This window comes from Pelodiscus sinensis, chromosome 4, assembly GCF_052426305.1.
Source record: "Pelodiscus sinensis isolate ZL-2025 chromosome 4, ASM5242630v1, whole genome shotgun sequence".
Classification (NCBI taxonomy): domain Eukaryota; kingdom Metazoa; phylum Chordata; order Testudines; family Trionychidae; genus Pelodiscus; species Pelodiscus sinensis.
The window spans coordinates 16,600,728-16,622,506 of record NC_143055.1 but is presented as its reverse complement, the minus strand read 5'-3'; the positions used below and the strand labels follow the sequence as shown (position 1 = coordinate 16,622,506).

At 44.1% G+C, this 21,779-nt stretch overlaps 1 protein-coding gene across 3 annotated transcripts; it reads left to right on the top strand.

The window, feature by feature from the left end:
- The first annotated feature begins 458 nt into the window (after positions 1-458).
- Positions 459-21,260, top strand: SLBP (stem-loop histone mRNA binding protein). Of its 3 annotated transcripts, none has more exons than XM_075930904.2 (8): positions 459-556; positions 1,752-1,886; positions 7,178-7,282; positions 8,467-8,526; positions 8,820-8,951; positions 9,243-9,392; positions 13,623-13,707; positions 19,664-21,260. In XM_075930904.2, exons 1-8 carry the CDS (start codon positions 474-476, stop codon positions 19,778-19,780), a joined length of 867 nt encoding a protein of 288 aa, XP_075787019.1. In that variant the 5' UTR covers positions 459-473; the 3' UTR covers positions 19,781-21,260. The 3 variants fall into 3 exon arrangements, with proteins under 3 accessions (XP_075787019.1, XP_075787021.1, XP_075787020.1); XM_075930906.2 differs by having other exon boundaries at positions 509-718; XM_075930905.2 differs by having other exon boundaries at positions 509-718; positions 1,749-1,886.
- Positions 21,261-21,779: the final 519 nt, after the last annotated feature.

Genomic DNA, 21,779 nt, shown 5'->3' with positions numbered 1-21,779 from the left:
AGGTTGCAATGCAGAGTTCAATACACTAGGGCTTATTTGAACTTGAAAATGAATACAGATTAAAGTTGGATGTGAAAGTAAGGTAGACAAGCTAATCTGAAACAACACCAGGTATGGACAAGCGCTGGCTCCTAGCAATGCAAGGTGCTAGCACCAGTCCCAACGCTGCAACAATGCGGCCGCAGCGGGGTTCGGATTCTCCCGCCAACACGCCCTTGGGGGCGGAGCCCTTCACCAGAGACCGGGGAAGAGGTCGCGCGGCTCCAGCTGTAGGGCGAGCCCACGAGGGCACCCGTGGGGGGGGGGGAGGGACACAGAAATACGTCCCCTGTCCGAATCTCTATTTCCCTTGAGGTGCTGCGAGGGAGAGATCATTCCCCGGGGTGAAGAGGTATGTGTTGGAACCGGGGACTCTTGGCTTGAGACCGCAGATTCTTCCGCCTTCCATAGTCGCACCCCCCCCCCTCTCCTCGATGGTCGAACCCCGGACTCCCGCGCCTGCGCTCTCACACGAGGCGGGCGGGGCGCCTGAGTCGCGCGGGAGCGCAGCTTCCCGGTCAGTCTGCGCCTGGCGGGAGGCGCGAGCGGGGCGCATTTCGGAGTCTGCGGCAGCGACACTCGCCTCTCCTCCCTCCCACTGTCTGCGGCACGAGCGCTGCCCCCCCCCTCCGCGCGCCATGTCCTTCCGACAGAGGAGCCCCCACGGCGGCGAGAGCAGGTGGGCGGTGGCGGGGACAGGTGCCTCCGCTCCGGCAGCCGCCCGGGGTGCTGAGGCGGCGGCGCTCGGGCGGGACCCGTCTTTCCTCAGAGCGGCGGGGGCGCTTCCCGCGGTGGGCAGCGCGGCGCCGAGCTCGCCCGCCTCCCCTCCCCGGCCTCGCCCGCAGACGGGGCCTGGTGGGAGTTTGTCTCCGCCCCCGGAGCTGCGAGGGCGCGCGGGGCCGGGGCTCGTGAGCGCGGGCCGGGCTGCGGCATCGCGTCTCGGAACAGGATCCGTAGCGGGGCGCGTGTCCCGGCTCGCTGAGGGGAAATAAGTTGGGGGGGGGGAGGAGGATAAAATACCCGCTCTTAGCCGGGGATGTAACATCCCGCCGTGCCAGCTACCGGTGAAACGTCATGGCTGGCCCGGGTGGCGATTAAACGGGGCTGCTCAGCCTGGCTCGGGTTAAGTGCGGGAGGGACCGCTCAGTGGTTTGAGCATTGGCCTGCTACACCCAGGGTTGTGAGTTCAATCCTTGCGGAGGCCGTTTAGGAAGATGGGGCAAAAATTTGTCAGGGATGGTACTTGGTCCTGCTGTGAAGGCAGGAGACTGGACTCCATGACCTTTCAAGGTCCCTTCCAGTTCTAGGAGATGGGCAGTCTCTGTTAATTCAAAGTGTACCCGGTGAGTATTGCCCTTGGGTGCATTCTCGTCTCTAGCCTGAGCATGCGTTTCCAGTATGGGAACATCATCCGGTTAACCATTCACATCACCCGGCTTAGCATGGGATTCCTATCCAGGAGAATTAAGGGAGGTGCAGGTGTGAAAGATCGCCCCGGTTTGTAGAGCCCTTCCAGGAAGCTAGCATTTTCTGTGCAGATTTGGGTTTAGAAACCTTTCAGGGAGGAAAGGGGAGCTGCTGGGTGGGGTGTTGCTTTCAGGGTATAAGTGGTGCCTGTAGACTTGCTGCAATCTTGGTTGCATTGTGGATGTAAAAGGTTAAAAGGTGGCATGCAAGTTCCACTTGTTAAATATTGACTTATATCCCAGCAGCCCACAACATCCACCTCGTTGGTCTCAAGGAAGGAAACGTGGAGCAGATGGGAAACGCAGAAAGCCCAATGATTCGGATTCCTCTGTTTTTGATAATGAAAACAAGTATAAATCTTCTGACAACAGGTTGGATAGGTATGTGTAATAAAGGATTTGTCCATAGGGTATGCAGCTGAAACAGGCCTGCATTTCTAGTGGATGAGAAAACGTGAAACTGGCCAGTATATTTTCACTTTCCAGACCTCATGTGATATATCACTATATAGTAATTTTTAAAAAAACAAGTGGTCTGGTAGCACTTTTTAGACTAACAAAACATGTAAATGGTATAATGAGCTTTTGTGGGCACAGACTACTACTTCAGATGACCTGAGGTTTCTTTTGTGAGGGCGAGTAGGGGAAAACCTCTATTAAAGTACTGGCAGGATGTAAAAACCAAGAAGTGAAAAACACTGTTTAGTGACTTCTTTTTTATCATGGTGTTACTTTACTGTGACAAATACAGAGGTAGCCCTTTTCTCTCCTGTTGTTCTTTGTTCACTAAGGCCCTGCTTGCCAGAAAGGCTGAATCAGCTTGTAGATAATTTAGTGTTGTGGGTCTGGGCATCACGTTACCTTATGGTTGAGATAAGAGAGCAGAGAAGAGGGGTTTGGAGTAGCGGGAGCCATTGCCAGGACTGGTTGCTTTAGGGCTACTACAGGATCAGGGAAACTTTCCAAGGAGCTACTTCTAGCTGTGCAAGAATATTTGGAGGGGGTGGATTTGAGGTCATATGTTGTTCCTTGTTCCAGCTGCTGCTACTTACCCTGGACCAAGAGGATGGGAAACATCAGTTGTTGGGATAAAATTAGAAAAGGTAAATTTGACCTGCATGTTGAGAGAGTCTTCATGGTGAATAAAGCATGTTAGGTTTTACAGTAGTCAAAAAGGGGATTGTGACTTCATTGATTTAAAATATTTAAGATTGGTCCGGACAGAGCACTGTACAACATACTGTAATGCCATAGATCCAAAGTTGCATGTTGTAGTGCAGTTCTGCAGCAGTCCTAGAGTTCGATTACACCAAAAGAAGCAAGTGTTAAGTAAACAGATTTTTCCTATCTTCATCTTGCTGATACTGCCTTTCTGTGACAGTTATATCCTTTTTTTTTTGTAATCTGTGTAATTGAATCAATACAGTAAATTTAAAAAGCTCTTGTGGAGAATAGGACAAAAAGCAATGGGCTTAAATTGCAACAAGGACAGTTTAGGGATAGACATTAGGGAAAACTTTGTCAGAGTGGTTAAGCTCTGGAATAAAATGAAGATTGTGCAAACTCCATCACTGCAGATTTTTAAGAGCTGGTTAGACAAATAGTTGTTAGGGATTGTCAAGATAATTACTCCTTCCAAGAGTGGGGGAACTGGAGTAGAAGATCTCTTAAGGTACCTTCCAATCTTAAGGTTCTGTGTTGTTTAAAAAAAAAATCCAACATGCATGATATGCACACCAAGCATGGCTGTATTGGTATGAATTCAGATAGATTTTTCTAATCTTGAAACTACTACTGTAAGCCGTAGATGAGTGCTCTGCAGACTGCCAATAGCCTACAAATAGTAGGGACCTTTGAGAACTGTGGTTTCACACACTGCATAGAAACAGCAAAATTAGGCCTTTTATTCCAACTGCTGGGAGGTAGCAGTGCAGGTGTCCCTGGTTTTGTCTCCCCACTAAAGATACCTTTTCTGGTTGAGAGGTTAGTGAGATTGTCCCCTTCTGGAGAGAATCAGGGAGATGGCAGGCTGGTCCTATTGTAGAGGGCGAAGAGAATTTTTTTCACCTATGGACAGGGTCCCGGCAGCCACTGCTGCATTTATTTAGTTGGCAGGAGTTCAGTGGGTGGGAGGGTGGTAACTGACACAGTGGCCATTAAGAGTCCTGGCCTAGACCATATGTTGTCCCACACAGGCCTGCAGTGGGGGGAGACATCAAAGTGCTATCTCATGAGGAACTAAAGGATCTACACATCCCACCATAGCCAGCATAATAGTCTCTATTGCTTGGGACACAAGTTGATGGCTGAGGGTCCCCTATCCCAATGGAGTTATTAAGGTGGGGAGATAATTCTGCTGTGACTTTTTTTTTTAAAGGCAATCCCCATTCTGGGCCACAATGAGAACTAGTGCTCTAAGAAGTAGTTTTGCATGAGTGGTAATGAACTATATTGTCTTTCAGCTCACCTGAAGAAGTAGATTTTGCCCACAAAAACTTATAATTATCTGTGTATATAGATAGTCTCAAAGGTGCTACAGGACTATTTATTGTTTTTCAAGTTACAGATTAATAGTTACCCCTCTGAGACTTTATTTTGTCTTAATTGAACTTTTCTGTCTCTGATGTGGACCACTTCTACAGTCTTGTGTAAAATTTTGGATACCATGTTAGAGGAAAGATAAATTGTATAACTGCTTAGTTAGCAGTAACTGGAAAACAAAGCCAGAAATATACTCAGCAGAGTTTAGGTAAAAGGTCAGATTTGCTTGTAGTGGCTTTTAATGTAATATAAAGCATGCTTTCCCCCTCCCGCGCTTTCCTACCTTACAATCTGTAGTCTTTAACTGCAGAAACTAGCATTATAAGTGAAAAGCTAAACTACTTGAATGTGGTATTATTCTCAAACATGAATTGTCATTGAGTACAGTGGGTGTGTCCCACGTCCATTTAAAAGTCTTAGCTGTGCTCCATTTTTCAAGAAAGATGTTTCTTATATGGCCCTACAAACTCAATGTAACAGCTGAAAGTCAAGCTTTGTGGCTTCTCTATTGTTGGCACATCAGATTCTCTGACCTGTCCATCCCCATTGCTTTAAATCAATAGTTCCCAACTGCCGGGCGGGCTGTGAACCTCTGGGGGCCTGGGCTAGGGTACACAACTGTCAACACAGCTGTTGGAAGAGGTATGTTCTGCCCTGCCTCTCAGCCAACCAGCATTGGTCAGGGGTGGGAGTCTCCTGCCGCACGGGGAAGCACTCATCCATGGCTGGAGGAGACCCTGCCCCTGCCCAGAGCTGGTTGGCTGAGAGGTAGGGCAGGACAAGCCTCTCCCAAAAGCCGTGGCTGGAGGAGAGGTGCTGCAGTGTTCCCGAGCCCCCAGAACTGCCATGGCATAGGCAGCAGCACAGGGCTAGGTGAGGGTGATGGGGCAGGCATGGGGGCTCCAGGGGTGGGACAAGTGCTGGGGGGCTCTGGAGGCTGTGCTAGTAGGGGATGGCTATGGGGGCAGGGCTGACACTGGGGGACTCTGGGGATGGAGCTAATATTGAGGGCTGGCACTGGGGGAGGCTCTGGGGATTGGGTGCAGTGGGGCTCTGGAAACAGGAGGCTGGTACTGGGCGGTCTGGTGGGGGAGCTCTAAGGGACAGCGGGCTGGCACAGAGGTGTTTAGGGTGGGGGGCTGGCACTGGCGGGATCTGAGGACAGGAGCCTGGCACTGGGAGGTTGGGTGCAAGGGACTCTGGGAGGTAGAGGAGAAGTGGGGCTGTAGTGGTTAGGGCTGGCACTGGGGGCTAGGCTTTTAAGGGACTGATAATTGTTTGTTTGCATATTGATCATTTGCATAACAAATATGCAAATAAAACGTTACCAGGCTGCCAAAAGCTATTGAATGAGTCTGCTGGTCCCTGGTATCAAAAACATTGGGAACTACTGCTTTAAGTTACACTTATATAACTCTATTATCAGCTCCACAATTTGTTGTTGGAAATGCCATAAAAGAATACAGATCACTCTCCTGTAGCTGTGTCACACTGTAAGAAGTGGGCTGTGCCCACGAAAGCTCATGATACCATCTACATGTTTTGTTAGTATAAAATGAGCTACCCGACCATTTGTTTGTTTTTTACTGTCTGGAGTGACTCTCAAAAGTGAGTGCCTACCTCAAGGGCTGACACCTGGCTCATGAGTAGGCCCTGGAGTCTCACTCTTGGTGCCTCTAGTCTATCTTGCTACCCAGACAAAGTGAATGTTGTGTTAAATGGTTATTAAAATAAAAAATCACACCGGATTTCTCCCAGTTCCAAGGGCCCACTTACACCAGAATGAGTTCTTGAGCGGTTAAAGCAGGTGAAATAAAACAATTTGTTTACAGAGTTTGTAATTCCAAAGGGTGTCAGTGATGTTAAAATCTTCCAATTGTCCAAAAGCCTTTCTGGAATACAGAGATTAATTCTCCTTCTTCTCATTGAGTTACTCTGTCCTCTTAGAATCAGTCAGTCCAGAGAGATTGGATCACTTCTTGAATCCTTATTTATAGCTCCTTTATTCAAAAGCAAGTTGACAGTATGTCTACTCACATGGGATTTTCCTTTGATGACCATGCCTGAGAAATGCATGTATACTTTTGACCCACGTGCATAAGGGCCACTAGCTTTGAAATTAGCATTTTCTGTAAATCCTTAAATCTTTCATTAGCATTTCACAAGTTTTCCTTGATGGGTAATTACTGTGTAAATGTTTGCTGCAACATTGACAGGAGTAGATAAATGAAAACAGTATCAGTGATACTCCACTAGCTTTTATGAAGTTTAAAAATCTGAGTACACACTTATACATATAACCATTACTATGAGATACACAAGTGAATTGATCTGAATGCCTTCCATCATGACCTGGTCAACAACCATCACAAGGTATAGAAGCTCTGCGCTGGTATGAAGCATTGAAATTTTTTTATTAGTGCACATTGGGTATGTGAATATGTACCTGAGGACTAGGGATGTTAGCATGTACTTGTTTATGCAATTAACTGATAAGCCTGGGCTCATCAGTTAATCCTAATGGTTACATGCACACATAACTTTTGCTGCCTCTGAATCAAAGGCGGGGGGGGAGGGGGGAGCCAGGCGCCAAGGTCTGTGGAGCTGCTCCCTTCTACAGAGGCAGCAGCACGGGGGGGGGAGGGAGCACGGGGGGAGCAGTGCTTGGGGGAAGTGAGCTCTGTATCAGAGGCAGGGAGGGAAGTAGTGGGAGGCTTTTAAGTTAGCTCCCTGCGCGTGCTAGCTCCTGTTGAGCCACCTGCCCTCCTCCCCCGCTGCTGCCTACCACAGAGGCAGCAGCATGAGGGATTGAGGGACAGGCAGGAGCACCAGCTCCCACAGAGCTGCCTGTCCCCCTCTAAGGGGTGGGGTGGAGGGAAGGGAGCTCTTGCTCATGGGGAGCTGGCTTAAAAATTGGCTCCTCGCATTCACCAGCTCCCTTCTCCCCTTCCCCCCATGTAAACACATGTTAACACCTGTAGTGCATGTAGATACTATTGGATACACATAAGCACTACACTGAGTAAGCAGTTCTATTGAAAAAATGCTTTAAATAGCCATCAAACTAGAGATTAATTATGTGGGGAAATTGGGATAAAATTCCAGTTGTATTCAGAGATTTTGTTTTTCAGCTTTACAACACCAGAAGGACTTGGGCCTCTTTCAAGATGTTCAGACTGGGGATCTGCAGTTGAGGAAGATGAAATGAGGACCACTGTTAATAAAGAAATTGCCAGGTACCATATGCTATGTATGATTGATGTTACAAAAGCAAATCCCTGTTCTTGTAGAATCATAGCTGCTTTTTTACATTCATAATTATAGCAGCACAATAATGAATAATCACTTATGACTATCATATCTAGGGGCAAATTCTGATATCTGTTCCCAGGCCAGCTTAGATTTATAGAAATACTAGACAAATAATGTTGTATAGTCGTTTGGATGGACTGCCAGCAGATTCAGGATTGGCTTGCTCTTTGAACTTTATCCCATCCACTCCCTATCTGTTTGCATGGTAATTGCCAGGATAAGACTTGAGCGGGAGTTTTGAAAGACGAATCTTTAGATTACGAAAGAGAGAGGGACTCATTTTCATGATGGAAAAATGTTTACTGTGCACTGTTTGAACTTCTCAGATGATTAAGGTCAAGAAGGGACCAATATTGTAATTGTCTAGTCTGATTTACACATTGCAGATCACAGAACTTCACCTCCCCACTTCATTTTGACTTTAGTTACTGAAGTCCTCAAATTATGATTTAAAGATTTCAACTTATGGAGAATCTACCATTTATGCTACATTAAACCTGCAAAATGACCCAGGACCCATGTTTCAGAGGAAGGTGAAAAAAATGCCGGAATCTCTGCCAATCTGATCTGAGGAAAATTCTTCAGCCTAAGGGCTGAAACTGGCCAATAGGAGCTGAGTGTTTGTACTGGAGCAAGGGCAGTGTGCAAAGTCCCCCCCTCCCCCAGTGCCTGGGGCAGAGAGCCTCAGGGAGCAGCCAGTTACCTTGGGTGGTCTGGGGCTGCTGGCAGGCAGGGGACAGTCTTGGGGCTGCTGGCTGGGAGCAGCCTAGGTAAGCACCTCCCTGCCAGAGCTTGCCTCGCACTCCTCCCCCTTGCTACACCCCAATTCCTTGCCCCAGGATACCACCCAAACCCTCTGCATCTCCCCCTCCAAGACCCTGCACCCCCTCTTACAGTCCTCCCTCAGACCAGAATCCTCTCCTGCTTCCATACCTCCTCCTAGAGCCGACACCCTCTCCTGCACCCTAGTTCCCTACCCGGAGCTCCCTTCTGTACCTAACCCCCATCCCAGACCTTGCACTCCCTCCATAGGAAAGAGGGCCTTTGACCACTTACCACTTATTTGACATTTTAAACATATTTATATTGAATAAATTGTCTTCTGTAGATACAAAAGAAAGCTCTTGATAAATGAATTTGCAAGAGAAAGAAAGTCCTCTTCTGGAAGGTAAGTGTAAATTCATTTCTGGAGGTCAATGAAAAAATATCCTGCAATAGTTGTTTTTAAACTCCTTGCATGCCCATGATTTCCTTGTTGTAAATAATCAATTTGAAGTAATTTGTTTTCACAAGATCACTTTGTAACATGCTAATTCCACAAAATCTCAAGCATCCATTTTCAGAAACAAACCTAATTAGTACAGCAGGTGTAAGGATTTCTGTTGCGGGGGTGGCTTGTGTGTTCTGGTACTCACAAGAACCTAATGCAGTTTAACTCAAATCTAAATGTTTTTTCTTTAGTTCTGATTCAAAGGAATCCACTGTATCAGTAGAACTTGAGACAGATGAAGTGGTTCTGATGAGACGGCAAAAACAGATAAATTATGGAAAAAACACAATTGCGTATGACAGATACATTAAAGAAGTTCCAAGGTAAGTTTATTGTAAATTCAAAGAACCAGACATGTATAATACAATCATGTATTTGGTTACTTATTAAGCGTGTTTATAGACCAAACTTTCTGGGGAGGAAGTGGGAGAAACCTGAGCTGCACAAGAGTCAAACAGCTTAACTGTCTTGAATACTTGCATGGGTTTAAAACCAACCCAAAATACTCTGAGAATGGGATTTAATAGGCTTCCAGTGTTAGACAAATTCAGTCACTTGAAAGATTATTTGAAAAGCTATAGTGGAATTTTCATGACATTTTTCTGAATATATAGGTGTCATCGGGTCCCAGGGGTCCATCCTAGGACTCCGAATAAATTTAAGAAGTATAGCCGTAGATCCTGGGACCAGCAAATCAGACTGTGGAAGGTTGCTTTGCATTCTTGGGACCCTCCTGCTGAAGAAGGAAGTGACTTGCAAACAATGTATGTATTGATCCCACAATTTTTGTTCTAATATATTACAATTTTTTCAGAAAATGACTATGGATCAACTGACATCTATGTAATGTTTTAGTATATTCATCTTCAGCTTTTTCAAAGTGATTAAAGCAGTATTTAATGTTCACGCCATATAAACACGTTTCCATTTTTAGCTAAGTTCCAATTCAGATCACCTTCAATCAGAATGCTTAAGGCTCACCTGGCTCTCCATATTTAGTGAGTCTATGGCTTCCATGTGCGTTGTTTCCAAGGGTAACTTCTGTCTCATGTCCTTCTGGCTTCCTTTTGCTAAATTCGAGAGCTATGGCTTAGTAATAAACCCAAGAAGCTACTATTAAGGGCTTGAAGGCTCAGCCTATCAGAACCTAAAGCACATTCTAGTCAATAGATTAAACAAGCCCCGCTGTCACTATTACTTTATATCTAAATCACTGTTCTAGCACAACAACTTGGCAGAAGCTTCTAGATCTCATGTTCAGAATGGAATCATCAGGAGGCTTTTACTATGTTAACCAATTGTAATTGATAGGGCAGTCAGTTGCAGTTGATTCACATAGTTAACTCAAATTAATTGCAGATTTAATCACAGTTAATAAAATACTAATTTGTAGATGTTTTTCTACATTTTCAAATATATTGATTTTAATTACAGCACAATACAAAGTGCGCAATGCTCACAATATTTTTTATTGCAAATATATACACTAAATGATAAAAGAAATAATATTTCAGTTTTCTTCAAGTACTGTAGCGCAATTGTTTTATCATCAAAGTACCATTTACAGATGTAGACTTTTGCTATGTAACTGCACTCAAAAACAAAACAATATAAAACTGTCGAGCCTACAAGTCTCCATGATGTACCAAATTCTGTGACTTTACAGAGTTGCGGAAACAGTGATGATGTCCCTTGTCTCTGCAGATTTTGCTTCTTGTTTTGCTTTTGTTTTTTGGCAGGAACAGCTTACTTGCCCTTAAAATGGAAGGAGAAATTATCTGATACTAGCAGTGGTGAGGAGATAATTTTCTGAAACCGACAAAATGAACATAGGCCCAGTGTGATCTAAACTTAAGCAGAAATACATCTTCACAAAGAATCAATGTGTGTCATTCCTACTCGCATTTGTAAAGTGATTTTAGTGCAGGGGATTGAGTATAACCATGCTTAAAGTTGAAAACCCTTTTTTTTGGCTCCGCTGTGTTGATGCTTTTTTCATACATTGCAGGAGAAGTAGGAAATGTTTAAAGTTCAGTTCCAATCAAGCACATACTAAAACAGTGTGTTCCTAAAACAGTGTGTTTCAGCACCTTTATCTATGGCACAAAATTCAGCTAGACTCTTTCAATCACAGTGAAGTCCACTTGGCTCTCTTCCCACTAAATTTGCCTTCCATAATGCTAGGTTCAAGTATCAGTATTGCTATCTTTGACAATTGCATTGCTATTCAGTCTCAGGAATTTAACTTAGTGCTTACCACTTATTTGGTTCTTTCCTAATAGCATGATTATCACCTCAGTTGGCCCCAGCAACTCCTCACCATAGTTCTTACTGTCCACTTGCTAGTGCCTTTTTGCTGTAAATGGTTCCCCTTGTGCTATTCTTGACACCACCTAGGCTATAAATGACATTTTTCTTTTTTTTTCTGTTTACTTCAGTCCTAGCCAGAGGACTTTGAAAGCAATACTTAAATGGTGAATAGATTCCTGTTCATTGGAATCTGTTGACATTGGCAGTGTGAGTCAATATTCCAAACAATTATATATCTCACTGTTTCAGTGATTTCAGATGTAACTTTGCGGGTAGAGTTTTAACCATGCAAATAGAAGAATAAAACAGCTTAACCCAAATATTTAGAAACTGCAGTTTCCATCGTTAGTACTGTTTGCTTGCTCTGTGCAGGTTGAGGTAATTAGCAAATAATACAGGAAATTGTCTTCAATCCAAACATCTGACACAATAATTGTTGACTGATAAAACCTGACGCAGTATGACAAAATATAAATAAAAGCCAAGGGACTCGTTATGGGTTCCCAAAGCAATTAATAGTCTCCCAAATTTGCATGTAAGTAACTTGCTCAGGATCTCATAGAAAGCCTTTGAGATAGGATTTGAACTGAGCTGTACCGTGCCATTGCCTGCCTTAATTAGAGTCCTTCTTTTCCCTTCCTGCAGTCCTCTGCCTTGTTCTCTGTAGATGTTCCTACTTCTCTAGAGAATGAGGGAGGGAACTTACAAATGGCTTTATTCACTACACAACCATGATTAATTCCCTCAGCACCCTCCTGTGCGCTGTAGGATGCTGAATCTTGTGGAAGAAATAGTATGTGATCATGTAACTAAAGATTGTAATACAATGTAGGGATGTTAAATTTTGATTAATCAGCTAATCGAGTAGTCAATGGAATTTCTATCAACTGCTTGATTAGCTGATAAGGGGTGGGGTCTCTATCCTGGCTGTGCTTCTGCCTTTCAAATGTAGTAAGAGCCCCCTGTTGCACTTACCACATTTTAAAAGGCAGAAGCACAGTAGTCGGAACACAGGGCAAGCGGGTATTGAAGTAGTTCCCCGCTCACCCTGTGTTCTCTGCTGCATTTCTGCCTTTAAAATGGCAGAAACCTTTGAAAAGCAGAGGTGCAGCAGTTGGGACCCAGAGCGAGTGGGGACTGCTTCAGTCTTAGCTTTTTTCAAAACTGATATTTCTGAGCTCAGGAAACACCTGACATTTCTGGAGAGACCATATTTCAGAAATGCGAACCATGGCTTCAGGAAAATCCCAGTGCTCTTTTTTTACTTACTTACTTTTATTTTCAGCTCAAATTATAGATTTTATAGCATGCCTTCATTATGTGGTAGGTATCCAGAATGTTGCCTGAAGATTAGAACCTCTCCAATCTGGCAGGTGGCACCTAGCTTTTATTTCACTCTTTCCCCAGTTATCTCAAAATCCTTTATAAAGAAGGTCAGTATTATTATCCCCTTTTCCCAGGGGAAGCTGAGGCGCAGACGCTAAGGTACCTGCTTCTGTGTTGGGGGAGGAAAACATTCTGTGCCTTGCTTTTGATGGCCTTCTATATACAATATCTATTTCTCTAAAAATCATTATCCGCACTAGTAACAGTGGCATGCTAGAATAGACATAGAAGTAACTTACTGCTATGCTTTCTAAATTCTGAGCAGAGCTAGGATGGGACTCTCTGGTTTGGTAATGTTCTAGGATCAGACAGTCCTGGTTGAGGCTCCCTGTGGCAGAGGGCTAGGAAGTGAGTGGAGCCTGCTGGAAGGCCAGCCAGGAGGCCAGCAGCTGGTCCAGACCTAGGGGTCGAGGTGGTAGCTGGAGGGCCAGATATGACCTTCCTGGTCTGGCAAAATCCCTCATACAGGACCAGTCAGGTCCTGAGGGTGCCACACCAGGGAGGTCCAACCTGTAGTTAAAATCCCAGTAGGCAGTAAAAGCTAGTTTTCCTACTATTTGTAGCTATAATGGGAACATTTAAGAAACTTCCTACAGAACAAATAGGGGAGTGTCTAACAACAGCAGAAAAAATAGACTGCTACTAGAAGGGGGGAAGGCACAAGAGATCGCTTCATTCACTAAATTCCATGAGCTATGGGGGCCAGTTTTTTTCCTGCTGGATCTTCCTGAGAGAGCTGCAGACTGCTGGCAAAACTACCACCTCTTCCCAGAGTGCTTCCAGCTTCCTTACTAATTTCTGTTTCTGCATATTGGAAGCCTTGAGAGTTGATAGTCATCCTCTCACCATTGGGTCATATCTTTTCAGGCACTCCCACCAAAGCTTAAAGGTTGCTAGAAGAACAGCTAGAACTTACCATGTTAATTGATAGAATTTTGCTTCTGACATCGTAAGAGCACACTGGTATTTTCTAGCATCCAGTAGTAATTGGGGTTTTAGATTAAACAAGCTCTGTTTTATCTTCAGTGTGACTTTGTGAGTGAGACATTCTTTAGTAAAACTCACATTATAATTTCAAACTGTTAAATTTACAAAATTGACCTCTGATTATGAACACACAAGATTATGAATTCCTAAAGTGATGCACCAAGTTCATTGCAAGCAATGCAGAATTATTTTTAACTGACTGAGTGTTGCGTGAGGTGTGCTTCCTAATAACTGTACAATAGTTAAGAGTGCATCATTGGGACACTTTAACTTGCTCTAAATCGTTTGTTTTGAATTTTTTTGAATTGTAGTACTCCTGTTGATCTTGGTGAGATGGAAACAGAATCCATAGGAAGTAATTCTACTGAATCTCAAGCAAGCTCTCAAGACAATTATGTAAGTAATATTTTGCCATAACTATTCAACTAAATTATATTTCAAATCAATAATTAGGGCTGTCAAATTATTTTTAAAAGTCACAGTCGCAAGATTAAAAAGGTCATGATTAATTGGTATTCTATTGTTTAACAGGGCGATTAAAATTTACTGGTTTTGGATTTTTACATTTACAAATATATTTTTCAGTTACAGCACAGAATACAAAGATTATAGTGCTCACTTTATATTTTTTTATTACAAATATTTGCATTGTAATAATGATAAAATGTCCTTTTTATACAAGTACTGTAGTACAATCTCTTTATCATGAAAGTGCATCTTACAACTGAATTTTTTTATGTAACTTTTGTTTTTTAGTGCAAAGAACTTTTTAGCACTTACAAGTTGAAGCATGGAGGGGCATATGAATGTTTAGCATATCTGGCACATAAGTACCTTGAAATGCCAGTTGCAGTAGTGACATGAGTGCCTGTTCTCACTTTCAGATAAGTGTAAATAAGAAGTGGGCAGCATTATCTCCCATAAATGTAAATAAACTTATGTAAACAAACTTGTTTGAGTATTGCTGAACAAAAAGTAGGACTGAATGGACTTGTATGAGGTGAATTGAACTTTTTAAAATCTTTTTACATTATAAGAAAGTGAGCACTATACACTTCTTGTAGTGTTGTAATTGAAACAAATGTATTTGTAAATGTAGACAAACATTCAAAGCTATTATAAATTTAAATTGGTATTCTATTAACAGTGTGATTAAAACTGTAATTAATCACAACAGTTTTTTAATCTAATTGATTTGGCTTGCATTAATCACTTGCAGGAACTGTGGTGAAAGCCCTCTTAATGATCAACTTTTTGCTACTTTACAGATAACATTTCCTAAAGTGTGAGGAGGTTCTTTGAGTGCTTGCTCACGGTTATTTCATTCTAGGCGTGTGGGTACCCGTGTGTGCGGTCATCAGAGGCTGTGTCTAGACTACATGCCTCTGTCGTCAGAGGCATGTAGATTAGACACATGGGCAAAGTCAAATGAAGCCGCGATTTAAATGATCGCGGCTTCATTTAAATTTACATGGCTGCCGCGCTGAGCCGACAAACAGCTGATCAGCTGTTTGTCCGCTCAGCGCGCTAGTCTGGACGCTCCCCTGTTGACATCAAAGCCCTTTGTCGGCAGCCCCATTATTCGTGGGATGAGGTTTGCTGGGGCTGCCGACAAAGGGCTTTGATGTCGACAGGGGAGCATCCAGACTAGCGTGCTGAGCGGACAAACAGCTGATCAGCTGTTTGTCGGCTCAGCGCGGCAGCCATGTAAATTTAAATGAAGCTGCGATCATTTAAATCGCGGCTTCATTTGACTTTGCCAAAACAACACATCTACATGGCTCCATCGACAGAGCCATGTAGTTTAAATGTACCCAGAGATTTTTGCCTTGTATCTGTAGGCTCGACCATGGCACCCCTTGAGTGCCATAGTCATGCACTGGTATATCAGGTGTTGCTGGTCCTATGACCTGTCAGTTCCTTATTGACTATGGTGCTTAGAGAACCTTTCCTTACTTAGCAAGGGCTAGCAGTTTTTTGTCTTGCCTTATACATTGTTTCTCAGTAGTTAAGTTTAAGTAGCTGTTAAGTCTCATAGTAGTTAAGAGTCCCAGCATTGATTCACCGCAGGTGGGACATGTCCTGGTCTCCCAGGTTTATGTAATGTGCTGACTGTAGCAATCCGATGCTTGTAAGTGACCCCCCTCCATAGCAGTTGTCTCACAAGAGCCTCCCCCAAGCAGTTGAGACAAGTGCCATATTTATAAGAAACTTTTGGCTTCTGAATGCAAAAAGAGTAGGATATTTGGTTATAGGCTCTTTGTGCAGTCTGCCCTCTGAGTCATCCCAGCAAGCATCTCTGAGCATGTTGGCATCACTGTGACATGTCTCTGGCACTGGGATCCGCCTAATACTGATCTCTATCACTGGGGTCTATAAAGAAGGCGAGGAAGCTGACTGTCTGGCACTAGGGAAGAAAAGCCAGTGGTTATTAGACAAAAGACATGCTTCTGGTTACCCTTCTGAGCCATGCAGTTGTGCTTCTCTGGTTGGAACCATTAGTCCAGCCGTGGCCAACCTGAGCCGCATGCTGCTCTTCTTCTCTTCCTCTTCTCTCTCTTCCCCCTCCCCCCGGTGGCTTGTAAGCCCTCCCCCCACACTCCCAAAAACGGCCCTCTCCTCCAGGCTCCTTGTCCTGACCTGGGTAGGGGATCTGTCTGGTGCGGCCATGAAAGACGAGAAATGAAGATGGCGTCGGGAGCCTTCTGTGGCCAAAATGCCTCAAAGGCAGTCCTTTTTCTTTTTCTTGACTGCTTTGCCCTGGCACTTCGTGCTGGATCCACTGCTATCTTGGCTCTGTGCCCAGAATAGGTTGACCACCCCTGCATTAGTCTTTTGAAGGGTCCTCCTCCAACTCCTAAGAGACCAGTATGAGCAGTGAAGAGAGCAAAATCCTTCATGGCACCCACGCCTTTGCGTGCTCCCCCAGCATCGAGAGCAATGGCTTCCGATTGCACCACCAACACTGCATGTACTGCAGGGTTCAGCAAAGACTCCCCAAGAGGGGCAAGCCAGCTGCTAAGACTCTTCAGAGATCAGTCAATCCCTTAAAACAATGACATGCTCTCCATCCCACAGAACATTGGAGTCATTGCCCAGATTGTCACAGCTTACCCTCCTTCACTGGTACTATAATCATGGTCCTGCCACCTGAACATGGATTTCTTGGGGCGAGGGGATGGCACCAGTCTCAATTCTGTTGGCACCTGTTACCTTCTCAATGCTGGGTCTGGTCACCTATACTGTGGGAACACTCTCCATGGCACCTGTCCCCGTATTACCTCTACCACTCTCCTCTCTCTGGGTACTGGTTTCCAGCAACAGCTATGGTCTCCAAACAGACTCAGGTGTCAATAATGTCACTGTGGTCTCCGGAAGTGAATTCCTCTGGTATGGAAGGGAAATTCAGCCCTTGGCCTAGATCCCAGTGGCATGAATGGATACCCAAGGTCAACAGTGTTGGCATAATAGCAGCCCAGCCAATAGGTGGTGTAATGGCTTTATTGGAAAGCATGGGTAATGCCAGTCATGGCAATACCTCCTTCACTCTGTTTCTCTGCTACCACCTTGGAACAACTACTGACAGCGCTGGGCTCGATGCAAAAGGTGTACACAGAGGCAGAGGAGGCTGTGCTTGTTCCAGAGCCTTCCTCCTTCCCAGACTGCTTAATGTCCTTTGAGCTTCTGCCCCAACCAGTCTTGCACAATGCATGATGGTGTCCTCAAGATTGCCCATCTGGCGAACTCCTTCCTGCAGCCCTCCCACTTCAAAACAGGTTGAAAAGAAATACTTTGTTCTGGCCACCGGGTTTGAATAACTTTATACCCACCCTGTCCCTGGCATGCTGGTTGTTTCAACAGCCAATGAAAAAGAGAAACTGGGGCATTCCAACTTTGCTCCAAAAAACAGAATCAAATGACTGGATTTGTTTGGAAGGAAAATTTATTCCACAGCCAGTTTGCAGTTTTCGGTGGCAAACCATCAAAGCCCTCTTAGGCTGATACAATTTTAACTTATGGGATTCCCTTTGTAAGCAAAAGCTTATTGGACAGTCGATACACTAGTGGACTATTTGCTTCCCCCCACACCCTTTACTGCCTCTATGAGAAAGTGGCAGCAAGGGTGGGGAAGAGGAGGGGAGGCTTCAGAGTGGCAGCACTGTGTGGAGCCAGAGTCAGCTGGGGACTCCCCTGCTGACCCGGGCTCCACATGGCGCTGCTGCTTTGAAACACCGCAGGGAGCCCCACGTGGCATTTCAAAGCAGCAGCGCTGCTGGTCCCTGGCTCCATGCTGAGTTTCAGAGTGGCAACTCCCCACTGCCCAGTGCTCTCTGCATCACTTTTGCCTTTGAAGTGTAGCAACAGCCTCAAAGGCCAGGCTTCCTTATAGACTAATCAAATAGTCAAGGCAAATTGCATTGGCTATTCGATTAGCCTATTAATCTAAATTTAACACCCCTACTTTCCAGATGGTGTGGGATATGGCAAACCTAACAGCCAGGATCATCTCAGCAGTGATAGTAATGAGGCACAGCTGGCTTCTTACTTTCTCCTGCTGCTTTCCTGGGAAGTTTCATTCCTGGTAGCGATAACATCGGCCCTCAAGGTGTCTGAGATCAGGGCTCTTACTTTGGAACTTCCCTATACAGTCTTCTCCAAGGACAAGGTTCACTTCCATCCGCATCTAGTCTTTCTCCAAGATTCTTTCCTAGTTTCATGCTAGCCAGGACACCTGTTTACCCATATTCTTTCCCAAGCCTCATATCAGAGGAGCACTGCAAGCTTCACACTCTGGAAGTCAGATGGGTGCTGGCTTTGTGCATAGATAAAGCCATGGGTAGACTATGCAAAAGTTGCTTGTGGTGGTAATGGACAGGATGATAGGTTGTTCAGTGTCCCGTTCAGAGGATCTTTTCCTAGATCTCTGCCTGTATCCACTACTGCTATGAGCTGGCAAAAATGCCTCCGGCAATCATGACAAGCATGTTCAACCAGGGCATGGGTGTCATCAGCCTCCTGACACACGTTCCTAACCAAGAAATCTGTTGGCCTGCAATCAGTTCGTCCACCCTCACGTTCATGTCTTATTTTCTGACCCAGCAAGCTGGTGGTGATGGTGATGGTGATGGCTTTGGCAGAGCTGTGCTGCAGGATACAAGGCGTGAATTCTGAGCCCACCTCCTGCTTATGAGTCACCTAGAATGGAATTAACATAAGCAAGCACTTGAAGAAAAAAATGATTCTTCATCTTTTTGTAACTTGTTCTTCAAGACGTGTTGCTCATGTCCATTCCATTACCTACCCACGTTACCTGTTGTCGGAGTTGTTAACAAGAAGGAACCGAGAGGGTATAGAGCCAGTGACACCTGATAAACCAGTTCGTGAGCTCCGCACTTAAGAGAGTGCCGTGGCAGTATCTTACAAATACTGCTAAGGCAAAAATCTGTGAAGATCCCTCATGTGGGAACATGCATGCCTAGAATGGAATGGACATGAGCAACACATTTCAGAGAAAAATAGTTACAAAAAGATGGGTAACCAGTTTTTGTGGATTTCCTTCCCCTGCCGCTCCCCCCCCCCCCCCCCCATTACTCACGGGTGTCTGAACAAACCATTTAATTGTTCTCCAGAGTCTTAAGTTTTCATTTAAAGGCTTTAGCTGTATGGCTGTGAAGAAACTCCTGAAAATAAGACCTAAGTATAGCTAATCTAGGAATGTCTGAATTTGCAGAGATCCTGAAATAGTACTTCAGTGGAGCTAATTCAAAAGCCATTGATATTTTAAATATTAACATTAAATATTCACTTTTCAAAGCACATAAGGGGAACATATGTGAAAGACATGACCTGCTGAGATCACTCTTTTTGGGTATGCCTTTAACAACAACTGAAGGTTGAAATGGGGCATAAGACTGGGTCAGTCACAGATTCTGTGATTATTTTTATTTTTTTTTACAAAACTTGCATGACTTCCTCAAAATTCCACTAATTCAGGCCTTGGGTGGTAAGCAGTTGCCCTCCTAACTCCAGCCCTTATGTATATTTGGTAATTTATTGTTTAATTCCTATGTCCTGTCTGAAATTTTCAATAAAAATGTATGCCAAAATCATAGCCCTAGGCATAAAGAGAGTTCATTTTCATAAGTCTTGTGAAGGCTGAAGCAGCCAAAAATGACCTCTTGAGCAAAGAACAGCAGTAAAGAAGGTCTTGCGTTCTGTACAGTCTTGCCTCCAAGTCTCTCTTCTGATGTAGTACTGTTTCTATAGAGCTTTAGAAAATTGAGATGTATTAAGTAGATGAGGTTCACGCTGATCTTAATTTCTTAATCACTAATGTAATTTTATATTCCAGGACACCTTTTCTGGCACTCCCACCAAGGTTAGGCATGTTGACTATCAGGTGGAAGGTGAATTTGACTTGGAAGCGTGTTTGAATGAGCCACTTAAAGACTTCAGTACTGTGAGCTAAATGGTTCTCTGTGCATACTCTTTTAAGGGAAACATTTTAAAATTTTGTGAACTGATATCTTGATATTCTCAAACTGGATGTTGTTCCCTACCTGTCAGTAGTGCAGAAGCTTAAGCAAGTTAAAGGGCTGTTCCCTAATTTGTGGTCTCTATATTTTCTGGACCAAATATGTAAAGAATAGAACTTAAGCTGTGTAACTCCTCTTTGAATTCTAATTTAATGTATATCAGATGGTTTTACAAGACTACTTTTTTATAATTTTCAAAACATTGAACTGTTCATAGCGTACCCGGCCAAAAGCAACGCTACTACCCTCCAGAAAACTGTTCTGTAAAACTTCAGGTTGTCATTTGTTTCTCCATAAGTTAGCTTGTTACTTAAGCACTCTGACAATCCATAGAGCAATTTATCCACCATAGGATAAGCAGGTGTGGTTTGAGATTTTGTACACTGCCTTGGTGAACTAACTCTCCTGCAAATCCTGCCTAAAGGGTCCATGCCCTCTAGATTTCACCTCTAAAATCCAGGACCTTCTGGTCTAGCAACATCTGTGATTTGGAAGGCCACAAATATTGCTGGACCAGAGAACCCAGGCTAGCCAGGTTCAGGGGCTGGGATGGTGGTGGAGAACGTAGCCACGCCCACCTGGAGGCAGCAGGGCTGGCAGAGACCGGCAGCAAGGACCTAGCTAGACCAGCAAAGTGGGGAGTGTAGCCCCATCCGGGCCAGACACAGCAAGGCTGGTGCCCAGGCTGCACTCCTGGGCTAGCAGCAAGAGCACAGCCCCAGCTGGAGTCAGCGAGCTGGGGAGTACAGCTCCAGCAAGGCTGGGGGCAGCAGGCCTGTGGCAAGGAGCAGGGTGGACCTCCCCTGATCTGGAAAACTCTTTGACTGCTTAGGTCCCAGGGGTGCCAGCTCATGGAGTTTCCACCTGCAACTACAATAACCTATAACAACTTCTAGTTCATTATTGGTCTAGACCAGATACTTGAGCTATTGATTTGGAAGTGTGGCAGGCTCTGTCCTTGTTTCCTGCATCACTGAACCTCTGACATTTTCCTTAATCGGTAAAGATATTTGTGTAAGTGGTTTTTCCATATGACATGGTTTTCCTTTTGACTGATTCATTAAAGTAAATTCCTCTCATTTGCAAAAGATTATTTTATAGTGGTGGGAAAGGACATAGTATGCAACATTTACTAAAAAAAAAAGCCTGAAGTGTGGCACTGATGCATTAAGGAGCTGTAGCCTAAATTTGGTACCTGTAAATAGTTATGGGTAGACATAAGTTGTCTAACACTCAGAGAAAAATAAACAATATATCCAGGGAAAGCGCTTGATTTGTATTTGCTGATTTTATTGTAAAACTGTTGTAAATGATAACTTTGTACAGACATTCTGCTGAAAGCAGTTAATGTTGCTATTGCTTTTGTATGGGATAGTGTTGCTAAAAATAAAAATACATGTGTCTTAACTTGTACATTTTTCATACTTAATCATTTTTTTCTTAATGTTTTCCTTATGGAGGTAATAAGCTTTCCTCAAAGTAAGACTCAAATCTTAGATGCATACTATGCCTAAGAAGAGCATGACTGCTAGAGATGTTAGGGGAGGAAGTGGTCTAGAGAGCAGAGCATATGACATTATTCCCTCTCTGTTTGCCTCCTTTTTGTATATGATATTAAGATGGGAGAAAGGTGGAGTATGACTTTTACTGTTCAGGAAAATGGAGTTTTCTGCTTCATGGCATCTGCTATGAGGACTGAAGTTCTAAGTATCTTATTCATAGTTAGTAATAGGGTCTCTTGTTTTAGTGGCTGTTGAGGAAAGATCCAGAGAGCAAGAGCTGCTAATAACACCAAGGGAAAAGCCCCCTAAGACTGGATCTGTTCATTAGTAAAGTCTATTCTGCCAATATCCAACTTTGCATTGCCAACTACCAGGAACATCCAGCAAAATATAATTATCTGCACTAAAACAAATTGTTTTAGTATTTGGA